The sequence below is a fragment of the Maniola hyperantus genome, chromosome 11, assembly GCF_902806685.2.
Source record: "Maniola hyperantus chromosome 11, iAphHyp1.2, whole genome shotgun sequence".
In the NCBI taxonomy this organism is placed as follows: domain Eukaryota; kingdom Metazoa; phylum Arthropoda; class Insecta; order Lepidoptera; family Nymphalidae; genus Maniola; species Maniola hyperantus.
In genome coordinates this window covers 14,220,441-14,236,534 of record NC_048546.1, presented here as the reverse complement: position 1 = coordinate 14,236,534, position 16,094 = coordinate 14,220,441, and the positions used below count along the sequence as shown (strand labels likewise).

Genomic DNA, 16,094 nt, shown 5'->3' with positions numbered 1-16,094 from the left:
AATGTCGGCCAAAATCTCCAATTTTCACAATTGAATTCAACCTGTCAGTTTGACGTGTGGTTAATTTGACTGGATCATGTTTGTTTTTTATATATAGCAACTACCAGAGAAAATTTTCAAAAAATTATCAGTATAATACCATGTAGGTTGTACCACGTGACGTCGAATGGTGCAATTCTATTGGTCGACATTTGGGTCGGAAAAATAATCATACAAATTTTCATCACTTATTTAACCCTTTTGGCAGTAGAATTTTCAAAAATCGTGAAATACATACTTTTTTATTTTTAACATCGATGTAACTTCAAAAATGGCGGTCTTTTATACAAACTTCCATCCCCCATTTAACCCACTTAGGGGTGGAATTTCAAAAAATCCTTTCTTAGTGGATATCTACTCTTTACAAGGAACACACCCTCCTCCCCGTTAAAGCGAGTGATATTTAATTTCTTAAAACGCACGTAACTCTGAAAAGTTAGAGGTGCGTACCCGGGATCAGTACAATATAAGTAGCTGTTATAATCTAAACTAGTTACCTACATTAAATTCATACATCAGGTGACCCACCTGCTCGTTTGCTCGCTATTTTTATAAAAAAAAACCATAGGTACAAGATTTTTCATTCAGTTTTCTTACACACTCTTACGATGATTTGAAAGTGTATTTTATTTTGAACGTTTTCACTAATGGTTTTCACACTTCGACAATGTAATACAATTTTAAAACAAATCGAAGGAAAACTCTACGAGCGGTTTATCAGAATACTTGCAGTGTAAGATAAGACGGGACGAGAAATATAAAAATACTCCTGGAATATTTCTACCGAATAAATATTGTGTGAGAAATATTCTTATTACATTTTCATCTCAATGTCCTGAGTTGCTGCATATAGTTTGCAGCTCGCGGTGTGACAGTTTATACGCTTAGTATAAGATCTTACTTTTCACCATCGTTGATAGTATTTGAGAGTCGATACACTTTAGCGTTAAAGTTAAATCTATAAGTATTTATAATAAGCTTCCAGAAGACATATTGGCGATGTCTTTATCAAGTGGGATATCATATGAAAGTTCTTCACCTGTATATTTTAAAACAGATTTTTATTTATTTTTACACATCATAGTTTTTGAATTATCGTGCAAAATGTCGAAAAAATACGACTGTAGTACGGAACCCTCGTTGCGCGAGCCTGACTCGCACTTGGCCAGTTTTTTTTATTATTCCGTTGTTTATTCGGTTATGACAATTTTTATTTATAGGAACAGATGTAGTTGCCGCCAGCGTTACCCGCTATTTACTTACAATTTGCAGGGTATGTTATAACGAATTGTGTTATCATGTTATATCACGCGTGCGATTTAAGTTATGAGGGGATAGCGTTTAAATAATAACAAAAAATGTTTGTAAGAATTTGTTTTCGATCATTCTACATTGCCAAAGGTTTATGTATAGATATGCTTCGATTCTTAGGGCCTGTTACACGACCGCCAGATAAACTTTATCAAACAACATTTTGACAGAATCCCGATACAAAAATTGAATTAAAATCAAAATTATATTTTAGTGTTTTACCTAAATAATTTTAAATACATATCAAAAATTTCGGTCTGACAGGATTTGAACCCGCGTCTCCTGGGATTGCGCCCGATGCTCTGACCGCTAAGCTACTGCCAGTGACAAAATTTGTAATATTATTATGTATTTTCACTTTCGCTTATTTTCACTGTATTTTACTATCAAAACTACTTTCAAAGGCCCATATCCTTTTGGTTCGGGTTTGAATCCTGCCGGTCCGTAATTTTTGATATGTATTTAAAATTATTTAAAATCGAAATATTTTACAATAGGTACGTACAAAATGAGTTCTCACGCACAATTTTAACTTTATGTAAACTTTCATGCCAATAGTACGATTTTAGTCCTTATTTTAAATGAACCCTACTTTTGACATGACAATTGATACATAAAGTTAAATTGGCGCGTAATAACTCATTTCGTACGGGCTATAATTATAAATCAAACTAAAAAAATCTTGAAATTGCCACTTAAGGGCCTGTTTCACAACCGCTATATTTTTCCGCGCAGCAATCCCTAAAAGGGGCATGTACAGCAATGGACGTCTATTGGTTGATGACGAAAAAAGAAACCCACGCAAAGTGGGTACGTTAGTTCTTAAGACTTGTACCACACGATGTTTATCAAGGTAGACTCAATTCTATTAGGAATCTAATATGAAAACGTAATACAAGCTGTCTTACAAAATGAATGTTGTTGTGATATTTCTGAGATTATTTTTCATAAAGTGGGTATAATAAATACTTGAATTTTTCTATCAATAGTAATTTATTTCTTAAAATGTAAACTAAAGAGAATAATTTTATTATTAAAATGTTTTAGGTAGGTAGATCAAAAGGTTTAGGTTGTCTTAAAATCTCTCGGGTACTAGTAGTTTTCTCTTCTTTCATTTGACATCCCACTCGATACAATAGCAAAAACATTTTAGAGACCCCCACTTTTTATCTATCGCTCGTCAGGTTGATTTTTTTCGTTTAAAATGTAGCCCACCCAGACCATAACAATGAATCAATTGACACCTCATTCATCAAAATCGGGCGAGTAGTTTAGCTGCTACGGTTGAACACACAGAATCTGTTATCTGATACAAACATACATGGACTGCTAAAATCACAACCCTTCCTTTTCGCTTTGCCGTAGTCGGGTGAAAAGGGAAGAATTTTGAATTCACGCAGATAAAATATGCGGAAGAAAGTAACAGATAAATTAATCTGTTACATGATTACCAAGTCTCTATGATCGCATTACGTAATATTATTATAGTTGTCGGATAGCAAACTTTATCCCTGAAAAGGGTTTCTGTGTCTGAATTAACTGATAGTTTCCGTGGCAATAGAGTGAGAAGCTATCCATCGCTGTCTCTGCTCTGTTTAATGCGATTTACTTGTGAGTAGGCTGACCAACTACACCACACTCATTTTCGGGACTATCTTGAGTTAAGCCACATGATGCGTTAGCGGTGCGGCGCCGGCGCCTAATAAAAATCGCTGTACTTATAGGTCCCGCAAATTGCTATTGCGCTGGAACCATGTCTTATTAACATCGAAATGACATCATTTTGACGTCAGCCGAAATAAAAATATACCATCAGCTCGAAACTTCAGTCTAGTGCAAACTTCACTAAAATGGCGGCATTAGCAATTTGCGGGACTTATACCATGCCACACAATGCGTTATGACGTCCGTCATGAACCCTGAAAATATTAAACTCCTTTTTTTTGGGCAGTCCTGTAATAACGTCGTTTCGCAAGAAATTTATCAAAAGTCCGTCCGTCAGTCCGCTCATTTTTTCAAAAGGAAATCCCGTAAAGTCCGGGATAGTTAGACAAATAGAAACCCTTCTTGTGAGGTTTAGAAAACCGCTATCAGTCTTCATCGTTCATTTTTTAACGCGCCGCAGCAAAGGACAAAAAGTAAAAAGGATTGTAGTCGGTTATCTAATGGTTTCTCGCCTTTTTACTACTTTTACGATATCTTTATAAATCTTTATAAGCCGACACTTTTTAAGGTTCTGTACTAAACGAGAAATCCTTTTAGTTTCGCCATGTCAGTCTGTCCGTTCGCTTCTTAGCTCAGAGACTATTAGTAGGTAGGTGCCTACTATAAAGCTGTAATTTTGATAGCCTCGATTGCTCAATGGTTAGAGGAGCGGACTGAATACGGAAAGGTCGCCGGTCCAAGTCCCACCCGTTGCACTATTGTCGTACCTACTCCTAGCACAAGTTGTACGCTTAGTTGGAGGGAAAAGGGGAATATTAGTAGGCAATTAACTTAGCTAATATTCTTTGAAAAAAATTGGTATGGGTATGGAAACCCACCACCTCCCATGGACCCACCAACCTCGTGGTTATATGGGCCGAAACGCGGGAGGGCGCCTGTTCGGTACTTGCTCGGTGGCTCTTTCCCGGGGCGCCTTCTTGACTCCCTACAAATTTTTGGTATGGGTATGGAAAGTGGTTAAATAAAATGTAAAAAAATCGACCCCACGGGGTTACCCTTTACACATAGATTGACCTCGTTCACACATTACAAGCCAGAGCGCTATCATACGAGTAGATATATAGACCAGAGGGGAAGCTTCATACTAGCGGCTGGCTGTAGGTTCACTCACTCTAGCGCAGCTCACGCACACCACGACGTGTCACGGACGCTCCGTTTGCCATCGAACTGGGCGCACGTCGTGGTGTGCGTGAGCTAGTGTGAAGCTTCCCCTCTGGTCTATAATATCTACTCGTGTGGCGCTATGGAGCGAGTAATGTTAGGTATCTCTTTCAGGGATGAAATCCGGAATGAGGAAATTCTAAGAAGCATAAAAGTGACCGACATAGCACAAAAGGATTAGCGAGCTGGAAGGCAGGACATGCCAAAGTCAAATAAGAATAATTTATTCAAAGTAGGTACAGACTACAGTAACCGGCAGGAAATATTGTACATCGACCTTCAGAAAGAGATTTCGGCTTCGCAGAGCGTTGTCTTTGTCACTCATACCTATGTGACGTTTTGTCGGTTTCAACGACAGAGACAACGCTCTACGAAATTGCTATCTCTTTCTAAAGGTCTATGTACAATATTTAATGCCGGGTACTGTAGATACTATTGTACACCTTTTGAATATCAATTGTTGGATTTTGAAGATGATGTAATGGTGATAATTAGGTGCACTTAAAACTAAAGCTACGAAGGTTCCAAAAGCGCCCTGGTCTAAGAAGAGCCCACAACAAACTCAGTCGGGTGGGTATTCTGTCGCAAAGCTGACGGCTGATGGGGCAGACGTGTTCTGGAGTGGATACCACGTATAGTCTGACAAGAAATACAAAAATCTTGCTCTGGGGGCGCCACTTTTACAATAGGTGCTAAGTTTATTACAGTCTTGTACTTATAGGGTTCCACTAGTTTTTCGCAATACGGCGAAGTTTTTTTTTCTAATCAGGCTTTTCTTTTATTATTTTTTTCTAATTTATCCGTGTAATATAATATGTTCCTCAAATAGGGGATGAAAATCCGTATAAAAGTCCGTTTCTTTTCAAGTTATATCTATGACAATTGGTATTTGGGTATTCGAGTAAAAATTAAGAAATAGGTGTTTCAGAATTTTTGGAAATTCCACCCCTTTACCAATTTTCAAAAATTTCGTCCGTGCGAAGCCAAGGTGGGTCATCTAGTATATATTAAGTTAACTTCCGTAACAAATAGCAGGCAGGGTAGGTAATGTCGGCTCGACGCAGCTACGTCGAGTTGAGGGGCGATAAATTTATCTGCGGCGAGTGCGTAACGTCGCACAAGGTGAGGGAAATTGCGTTTGAAAGCGGATCCAAGTTTAATTCTACCTATATCTACTAATAACTACAACATAATATAGTCGTCGTCTATTCTATATGTTACCTATTCTGAAGAAATCATTTGACTTTGACTTTGACTTATATAAATACCATCTACTTTACTATCTATTCCCACTTGCTCGTAAACTGCTTTATTACAAAAGGGGAGGATCGTATCGGCTCTTTACTGTCCGCACGCGACGTCAGCAATTTTCAACTGGACTCAATTCAATTCAAATTTCTTTATTGCGAATATGGGTAAACAGTGAAGATATTACAAAACAAAAAAGGTACAGCCAACTTTAATAGAAATTGCTGTACTGTAATGTTATGTTAACTCCCGTAACAAATAGCAGGCAGGGTAGGTAATGTCAGCTCGAAGCAACTACGCCTAGTTGAGAGGCGATAAATTTATCTGCGGCGAATGCGTAACGTCGCACAAGGTGAGGGAAATTGCGTTGGAAAGCGGATCTAAGTTAAATACTACCTATCTACTACAACATAATATAGTGTTCGTCTATTCTATGTTATTATGAGAGCGAGGTCAGGGCACGCAACCGTACGAACGGATTCGTCTCCTCGTTTTTAATTCTAACCGGCTAGGGCATGGAATGCTAGCATCAGATTTCCCCTCCGATTTTAATATGGGTACCTTCAAGTCAAGAGTGAATAGGCATCTTCTAAGCAAGCGTTCTCCTAAGATGGAACGCGCTTGGACTTGACGTGAAAAACGTCGTACCTAAGGTGTTTGCTAGGTAGATCGCACTCTCAACCTCTGGCAAAGCCTTGGGAATTCTTATGCCGGTTTTGTTTTGTATTTTTTGGCGTTATGCGTAACTATAAAAAGTTTCTTCACATCGCGAGTTGTATTGTAACACTATTAATTTCTTCATAAATTAATATTCATTTTGTGATCTTCAACTCGCACGTCACTGGCACAGTAAGCAAAAGCAGAAACTGGCATACCAGGCACAAGCATGTGTATCATAAAAGCCTCAATAGCTCAACCGGTAAAGAAGTGGACTGAAAACCGAAAGGTCGACGGTTCAAACCCCGCCCGTTGCACTATTGTCGTACCTACTCCTAGCACAAGCTTGACGCTCAGTTGGAGAGGAAAGGGGAATATTAGTCATTTAACATGGCTAATATTCTTAAAAAAAAAAAGTGCATTCTGCTAGTGCCTGACGTGCCAGCTTGCCAGCACCTAGCATAGTATTCACTGGCATGTGTAATGTGTATCACGGGCTTTACTGTAATTTAACACAAAAACCGGCCAAGTGCGAGTCAGGCTCGCGCAATGAGGGTTCCGTACTACAGTCGTATTTTTTCGACATTTTGGACGATAATTCAAAAACTATTATGCATAAAAAATAAATAAAAATCTGTTTTAGAATGTACAGGTTTTAAAGACCTTTCATATGATACCCCACTTAATATAGTCACTCACTTCGAAAGTTGAAAATACTAATTATTAGTTCATGACCACAATTTAATTGTTTTTGTGTGATCTAACCCTAAATTCACGGTTTTCAGATTTTTCCCCAAATGTCAGCTATAAGATCTACCTACCTGCCAAATTTCATGATTCTAGGTCAACGGGAAGTGTAGGTTTCGTGACAGACAGACAAAAAATTGATCCTATAAGGGTTCCGTTTTTCCTTTTGAGGTACGGAACCCTAAAAATAAGGACACAGCTGGGCGCAAAATCTCATTAAGTGAGTCAGCAAACTCAGAAAGGGTCTAGTTGTAAGCGTACGCGGTAGTTTTCTCACACTTCCGCAATTTCCGGCGCTGCCCGCGTGATCGTTTCTACTCTGTGCCTCTACCGGATGTTGCTCTCGCCATTTTAACACAACCAACTGTAAACAACCACTGATTCAGTACCCGTAGTACAAGATTTTACGTCTCACCAAACCAAACCAAATTCGAGAGTCGAAATACTTACGCGTTACAGTAAACTGGATCTTAATAGCCTTGCTTTAAAGCTCAAGTTTGTCTACACTTCTACAGCCAGCGCTCCAAGCGGAAACATTGCGAAATTAAAATCAGTGGCATTGAATATTTGACTTCAATTCAAGGCTGTTTAGGTCCATTTTACTGTAACGCGGAAGTATTTCGACTCTCGAATTCGGTTTGGTTTGGTGAGACGTAAAATCTTGTACTACGGGTACTGAGATATTTTTCTGCCATAATAATACCATCACTACCCCTATTATAAATGTGAAAGTGTTTGTTTGTTGGTTTGTCCTTCAATCACGTCGCAACCGAGCAACAAATTGACGTGATGTTTTGCATGGGTATAGTTTAAGACCTACTTTTTATCCCGGAATATCAAAGAGTTCGCACGGAATTTTAAAAACCTAAATCCACGCGAACGAAGTCGCCGGCATCAACTAGTCAGCTAGTATCCCATAAAGGTTTCATAAAAGCGAACTGATTTACAGTACGCGGCAGAAAATAATGTACATCGAACTTTAGAATGAGATTTCGGCTTTGTAGAGAGTTTTCTCTGTCACTCATAGTTCATACCTATGTGACGTTTTGTTGGTCTCAACGAAAAATACATCGCTCTACAAAACCGTTATCTCTTTCTAAAGGGCAGTACATTATTTTCTGCAATCGGGGTATGTGGTGGGGCGACGCCCCGCACACCCGATAGCCATCTTGACCTGTCGCGTACTTTACCTGAGTATTTTCCAAGCCACAAGCAGTTCGTTACGCGATTTAAACAAGAAATTACCTTTTATTACTTTCACAGAAGATTGAGTTTTTCTTTTAAAGTATAAAATTCTAATTCTAGTCACGTTTACCGTTAAATGAAACAATTCCTTCGTTTCGAGGAACCATCTTTGTAATATTTCACGTCCCCGCGGACTCAAAGGTACCTAAATTAAAGACGACTTACCTCCACGTCGAACTTGCTCAAGTATAATTTAGATTTATTGGGACCGCTTGGCAACCAACAACTTAAATGGAGGCATTGGAGGCTTTACAAATGGCTTAAAACTTCTTACTAGGGTTCCTTAGCAGAGGGGGGCCAAGGGAACCCTATTACGTGCTATTACTAAACCTGCGCTGTACGTCCGTTTGTTCGTCCGTCTGTCCGTTCATCTGCCCGTCCGTCTGTCTATCTGCTTGTCAGCGAGCTGTGTGCAACCATAATAGGTGGAAAGTTAAAATTTTCACAGTTTGTTTCTATGGCCGCTATAACACACATAATAAAAAGCCAAGATGGGGAATTTCAAAATGGACGCCATAAAAATTAAAAAGAAATTAAAAAGTACTGACATATTTTTACGGAAATCTTCGTATGAAATTTCGACTCGCACTTGACATCTTGATCGAAACTGAATACCGATACTTTCGGGTTTGGATGGATCTGACTTAATCCGGCTTCGTTAGGTACTTTTAAACTTTATATTTGTTTCGGCTAATCTGAACAAAACTTTAGATAAAAATGTATGTTTTTTTTCTTTTTAAAAAAAAAAAAAAAAGAGTATTAGCCATGTTAAATGACTAATATTCCCCTTTCCTCTCCAATTAAGCGCCAGGCTTGTGCTAGGAGTAGGTACGACAATAGTGCAACGGGCGGGGTTTGAACCGTCGACCTTTCGGTTTTCAGTCCTCTCCTATACCGGTTGAGCTATTGAGGCTCTGAAGTTTTTTTTAGTTGTCCTCAGCTTTGTTCCTTGCTGCTGTATCATGTAGCACGTGTGTCAAACACATAATATACAGTGCGTGGCTGAAAGTGATGAACATCGGCCTTTAGAATTCATCTTTGTAGCGCGTTGTCTATGTCACTCATACCCATATGACGCTTTATCGGTCTAAACGACCGAGACAGTGAAAACATCATGTTTGAGATTTCCAGCGATATAAATGTATCGCACTCCTGTCAATCGTAATCCGCTTTAGTTTGACAGGTTTTCATACCTGTTACAGTACGCTGCAGAAAGTAATATACATCGGCCTTTAGAATGACATTTCGGCTTTGTAGAGCGCTATCTCTATTACTCATACCTACCTATATGACGTTTTGTCGGTCTCAACGATAGAGACAATGCTCTACAAATCTGCTGTCTCCTTCTAAAGATCGATGTTCATCACTTTGACGTCTTAGTACAATTTTTCAACAATAGGCTAGTTGACACTTTTTTTAAGTAGGTCGTAAATGGTTAATATTTGTCCTATTAGATCAAAAAAATTAACACTATATTTTTTTGCGCCCTAAAAACCGTAAAACTTTAATTTAAAAATATATTTTTCTTAGACAGGTGAAAACACTGTCGGCCATGTTTGGCCGATAGATTGTCTGTGCTCTGACGTCATGCATTTGTAAACAACAGCATAACCTCCCAAAGTTTAATAAACATGACTTCTATACTAGTTTACATGAAAAATATAGTAATTATCGTTATTGTATCATCCGAAAATGTAAAAACGCATCGATAAAGACCACAGGAAAGTTGTGGATTAGAGTGCCCAGTGAAATAAATATACGTAACACGCGAAGACTTGCTTAAACGGATCCTATATCACTAACGACTGCAACCCAAATTTATTTTTGCAAAGATCACTTTGTTGTAAGTCTTACTTAATAACTTATTCAATTTATAAAGAGAAAACGATAATTTTTTACGTTTACTATGAGTTTTTATAAATATATAAAAACTAGCTTATGCTCGTGACTTCGCCCGCGTGGACTTCATAAATTTCAAACCCCCATTTAACCCACTCAGGGCTGGAATTTCAAAAAATCCTTTCCTAGTGGATACCTTCTCTTTACCTACAAAGAACACACCCACCAAATTTCATGTATCTAGGACCAGCTGTTTAGATGTTTAGGCTGTGCGTTGATATATAAGTTAGTCAGGACTTGAAATTTTATATATATGGATACTACGTTAGCCAATAGGGATGACATTTCTTTGTTTACATATTTAATGACGTCACATCATGACTGACAGCGTTTTCTGAGTTTCAAATAAAAATAAAAACTGTATTTTTTTAAATTGGATTTATATATCCATCCTGCGTTTTTAATAATTGTTATTGATATATTTCGTTGTCTTAAGTAAAATACTATAATAAATAATCATTTATTGGACGAAATTAGATATGAGTCAAGTAGCCTATTGCACAATATTGATATCTTTTTTTTATTGTTACAGGCAACAGAAACCACAAAATTGACTGACGTCAAATCAGTGACTTAAACTATACCCAAAGCTGAAAGCAATACACGAGAATGCTGCACAGGACATCTTCCTCACGCCGTCGACGGGCTTCGAGAAGCGCAGCAACTTCCCCCCAGACCAGATCACCAAGACCTTCCGCCCAGTCTTCCCGCAGAGCGTCCCTGGCAACAACAGAAACTGACGACGAAATAGAACCGGCCCCACCAAGAAGCCCTAGAGCCAGCCTCGCTCCAGACGCAGCTTTAGAAACATACCACAGAAGTCCTCGACACTCCCTAGTCCCTGAAACAAGGTCAGCCAGAAACTCTATCACCCCCGAAACTGCTTTAGGAAGAAACACATTAGGACCATCAAGAAACAACTTAGGCGTTGAACCAGCGTACGGATCCCGTTTAAGTCTAAACCCTCAAGACTTCAATCGCAGTCCTAGAAACAGTTTAACTCCTGATGTAACAGCTAGGAGTCCGCGAAGAAGTTTGGTGCCTGAAGGAACATCGTGGAATCAGCCTAGAAACTCTTTAGTACCTGATATTGGAAGAAGTCCACGTCATTCAGTTGCAAGTATACAGATCGATCCTGCTAGGAGTCAAAAAGAACTGGGACCAAGTCCGAGAACTAGTCCTAGAGGAAGTATAGCACCTGATACGTTAATAAAGAAGGAATGTCCAGATATAAATAGGAGCCCCAGAGGTTCACTCATTCCGGATTCCCAAAGAAGTCCAAGAGGCAGTATTGCTCCTTCTGAGAGGAGTGCGAGAGGGAGTCTGGCTGCTATTGAGGTTGATGCAGCAAGAATCAGTCCTAGAGGAAGTTTGACACTTACTTTTCAAGAACCTTTAGTATCCAGAGAGAGGCGAGCGAGCGAAGACAGTCAAAATGCTGGTAAGTTTTTTACTATTCATTTCAACTTTTACTGTACGCGAAAAATAATGTATATTGACCTTTAGAAGGAGACAGTGAATTTGTAGAGCATTGACTCTATCGTTGAGACCGACAAAACGTCATATAGGTAGGTATGAGTAATAGAGATAGCGCTCTACAAAGCTGAAATGTCATTCTAAAGGCCGATGTATATTATTTTCTGCAGCGTACTGTAACAGGTATGAAAACCTGTCAAACTAAAGCGGATTACGATTGACAGGAGTGCGATACATTTATATCGCTGGAAATCTCAAACATGATGTTAATGATGATGGTTGTTTTATTTGTTCAGGTAATCGAGGTCGAGTGTCTCCGTACCGAGCGTCGCTGGGGGGCCGGCAGAGTGGGACGGCCATGTCTGATACTGGCTCCAGAAGGGCATCGAGTTCGGTTAGCCAAGTGAGTATAAGTAATAACCATAAATAGATTAGGTATGCATTGAGCGGCCGCGGCAGCAGATCTGATTACAGCCAAGCGCTAGTCTATATTAAATTTAAAAAAAAAATGGTACAAGTGGCGATCTTGCACTCATGTGTTTTAGCAAAATAGAAATAAGTATGGGAACCACTGATAAAGGTTTTCAGTGGTGCCCATACTTATTAACCGACTTCAAAAAAAGGAGGAGGTTCTCAATTCGTCGGAATCTTTTTTTTAATTTATTTTATTTTTATTTTTTATGTATGTTCCCCGATTACTCGAAGACGCCTGGACCGATTTTGAAAATTCTTTTTTTGTTTGAAAGGGTATACTTCAAAGTTGGTCCCATTTAAATTTGGTGAAGATCTGATGAACATCTTCGAAGATAGATAATGGAACTCCTCAACGAATAAAAGTAAATTGCTCGCGATCAGTGTAATATCTTAGTAAACAGTAGATTCTTAACCAGGCATAGCATATTTTAATACCATGGGGCCACTAAAAATTGTGAAATAAAATTTTTTTACAAAAAAAAAATAAAAACCGACTTCGAATTTTTAGTGTTTGTGTATCGAAGTCGGTTTTTATTTTTTTTGTAAAAAATAATTTTTCAGTTCCGCGTATTACTGCGTTGGTAAAGATCTACGGCCATAATAATATAGCCTATTCAACCGTGTAAAAATTCTTGAATATTGACAGAAACTTAAGTAAAAAACAAGCACGGAATTTGACAGTTCTCCTTCCTTGGGTGCATTTACATTCAACTTTTCTTCAGCTCTCAACAATAATAACGCATCTCCAGGTATCAGGCGATGAACAACGGAGGTTATGCGGCGAACAGGCCAAGTACAGCGACCGGACTGGGCTGGGGCTGGGCGTAGGGCTCACGACCTATGGCTCGGTGGCATATCAGCTTAAAGATGCCAACATGGAGGCTTCGGGGACCGTTGACTTCGTGTGCAGAGCAGCTAAGATTATGAACAGGACCAGTAAGTTTGCTAATATCTTCTTTCTGTCTTTTTAGGGGTTCGTACTCGAACGATGCCAATGGGACCATATTACTGTTCTGTTTAAGTCTCCGCTGGCTATCTGTCTGTGTGCTTATCTGTCTGTCAGTGAGCTGTAGGTCAAGAACTTATAAATGCCAATATGGAAGCCTCGGGAACCGTGGACTTCGTGTGCAGAGCCGCTAAGATTATGAACAGGGCCAGTAAGTTTGTTAAGCTTTTCTGACTTTTTTCTGCGACTCTTTTCCTGTGTGGCCTCGTTTATATTTCGAACCGCTAGTAGGTATATAGAACGAAAAAATGGGGACCTTCTAATAGAGGCACAGACTTGAAGGTATCTTCTTCTTCGCTCTGGGCTGGTTTCCGCACTTAAACGTTTCCGTCTGTTGTGCGTGCAGACTTGAAGGTATATACAAATGGAGGGGAAAACTCGAGGAACGAGAAGACAAATCGCTTCGTAGTTCGTACGTATCCGTGGAATTTCGATTAACTACATAAATTTCTTATCATCATAATAATTATAGTCTCTTTGTAAATCTGTTTTGCAGTCAAAGTGCACTCGATAGATCTCCACCTGAGATGAAAGAACATTAGCAACCCCAACAATGTAGAATATGACTAAAGGAAGAATAGAATAGAATAGAATAGAATGTTTTTTTATTCATGTAAACTTTTTAAAAGTGCTTATGAATAGTCAGGTAGTTTTAATTTACCACTGGTTCGGAATGCCGTTCCTACCGAGAAGAACCAGCAAGAAACTCGGCGGTTGCTCTTTTTAATTTTTCAATTTACAATGTTATTATACCGTACTATACAAGCCATTGCAGCCCCGTGCATTGCTGGAGCGAGTCAAATCCAAGCTTTTTTATCGTTTACATAGTCTGCGACTGTATAATATGCTTTTTTTAGGAGCATACTTTTAACACATTTTTTAAACTTGTGTAAAGGCAAGTCTAAAATTGCTTGTGGAATTTTATGAAAGATATGTGTGGAAGATGGAGGATAGTTAAGGATACAGCTAACTATAGCTACTTCTATATGTATAGTTACCAAGATAAGAAAAGGAGGAAGTTTAGATAAAGTGGAGCAATAAAGGCTCCCAGCGAGTGAAGCTAAGGAATGTTCACGACACGGCCGGAAATTACAGCAGTCTATCAACTAGTGATGTTCCCCGACGAGTTGACGAGTTGACACTACGATAGTGACGGTAATAGGGATGACCTTATATTCTCACTATGATGCCTACGCCTTTGTCCGCGTGGATTTAGATTTTAAAAATCCTGTGGGAACTCTTTGATTTTCTGGGATAAAAAGTAGCCTATGTGACTTTAACTCCCTCGGGCATTATAAATAGGATTAGTTTTAATTTTAGTAGAATTAGTTTTTTATTATTACAATAAAACTTAAAGCTAGCCTTATCTAATTACTATATAAATCATGACCGCGTGGAATGGTGCCAAGAATACTGGCTGCATTTCCGCGCTGGACAGCCAGGCTGATCCGTTGCGCAAAAAATTAGCCAGCCCTTTTGTCACCAGATGAGGCTATTAATCGCGGTCCAGATGAGGCTATTAATAGAATTAGTTGTTAAGTTTAAGCTAGTAATAAGAGGTACTAACATAGGTTAAGGAATTGTTTCTGTACTAACACAATTATGGGTGTAAATGCCTGAAATAAAAGTTTATTTATTTATTTATTTATTTATTTTTTAACTATATTCGTGCAAAAAATCGCGTCGATCCGTTGCTCCGTTGCGACGTGATTGAAGGACAAACCAATAAACAAACACACTTTCGCATTTTTAATATGGGTACTGATGGAATCAATAAATACCCTGACGCCCTTGATTGATTACAGATTGACGGTACCTATAGAGATAATAATGGAAATATTTTGTTGCAGTCGTAATGACAGTGTTCCTGGCCTGCCTGTCTACATTACCAGTTATCATGCTAATTATGGGTAAGTTTCGAAATCAATGATATCTAAATATAGCACCTTTACATGTAGTTATCTTATCTTTTAAACATTGTGAGGTGAGTGCCCGGGATCGAACCCCTGACCAAATATTTTGACTTATCTTACTGCATAACTGTCTGGGGCGGAGCAGCCAAAACAAAGCTTCTTGAGCTAGAGAGAGCCCAACGCTCTCTTTTAAAAGTTATGCTCTTTAAACCTTATATATGTTTTCTACTACTCAGCTCTACTCTGACTCGGGCTTACTTACGGTCAGAAAGCTATACGTTTTAAACACAGTCTTAAGGAAGCACAAATCTTTACCTTTTTCACCTTCCAATAAAAGAAATAGATTTATTGTAGCAAAAACATCTCGAACCAGAACTGCTTTTGCTCGGAATCAATATTCCATACAATCAAGTTATCTATATAACGTGATTAACAGGAAGCTTAAAACATATCCACTAAAATTCAATGCTTGCAAAGAAATTTTGAAAAAGTATCTGGTATCACTAAACTATGATGAAGTGGAATCGCTTTTGTTACGTACCATATAACAACTATTGTAGTACTTACTAGGTTTATTTGACTATTTTGTTTAATACTCACATAATATAAGCATAGACCACGCGCGCACACACACACACACACACACGCACACACACATGCACACACACACACACAAATACACGCATACATATATCTATCCATACACTTACTAACTTACACACGTTTGCTTGATATCGCTGAATTGTTAAGGAAGAGCGGTGTCTTCTGACACAGGAGTAGTTCGCCTACTCCTAAAAGAAGGCTCCAACCTCCTACAGCTACTGTAAACTCGAGTTATATGAAATAAACTATTAAACGAAACTATTAAACTATCTTTTAAACATTGTGAGGTGAGTGCCCGGGATCGAACCCCTGACCTCCGATTAGAAGGCGGACGTCCTAACCACTAGGCTATCACAGCTTTTTGCTGCGGTATAAGTCTTTCTAATTCTGAAAGGAGAACCGTAGTCAACAGTAGACTGGCGATTTGTTGAGATGGGTTAATCTTCCCGTTTACAGGATATAAACTTTGACAATAAAGTTATGATCTTACCGAAGTTTCAGAACGTAAATTATTCTAAAGACAAAAGCCAGCAAGCTTTTATAAGACTAGATATTGTTAAAAGTTTGGTTTGTATAAAGTTGAAGCGCAA

General features: G+C 38.6%; 2 protein-coding genes across 4 annotated transcripts in view; both read left to right on the top strand.

The window, feature by feature from the left end:
- The window catches only part of LOC117986712 (pre-mRNA-splicing factor CWC22 homolog), a 229,959-nt gene that overhangs the window by 188,530 nt on the left and 25,335 nt on the right, over nt 1-16,094 (top strand). The gene's annotated exons all lie outside the window — the stretch shown is intronic.
- The window catches only part of LOC117986345 (serine/arginine repetitive matrix protein 2-like), an 89,130-nt gene that overhangs the window by 56,074 nt on the left and 16,962 nt on the right, over nt 1-16,094 (top strand). For both annotated transcript variants that reach the window (XM_034973178.2, XM_069501753.1), the window contains exons 2-5: nt 10,565-11,473; nt 11,805-11,911; nt 12,732-12,918; nt 14,839-14,898. In XM_034973178.2, coding sequence (XP_034829069.1) covers nt 10,642-11,473; nt 11,805-11,911; nt 12,732-12,918; nt 14,839-14,898 — 1,186 coding nt within the window. In that variant the 5' untranslated portion in view covers nt 10,565-10,641. The remainder of the gene's footprint in view (nt 1-10,564; nt 11,474-11,804; nt 11,912-12,731; nt 12,919-14,838; nt 14,899-16,094) is intronic.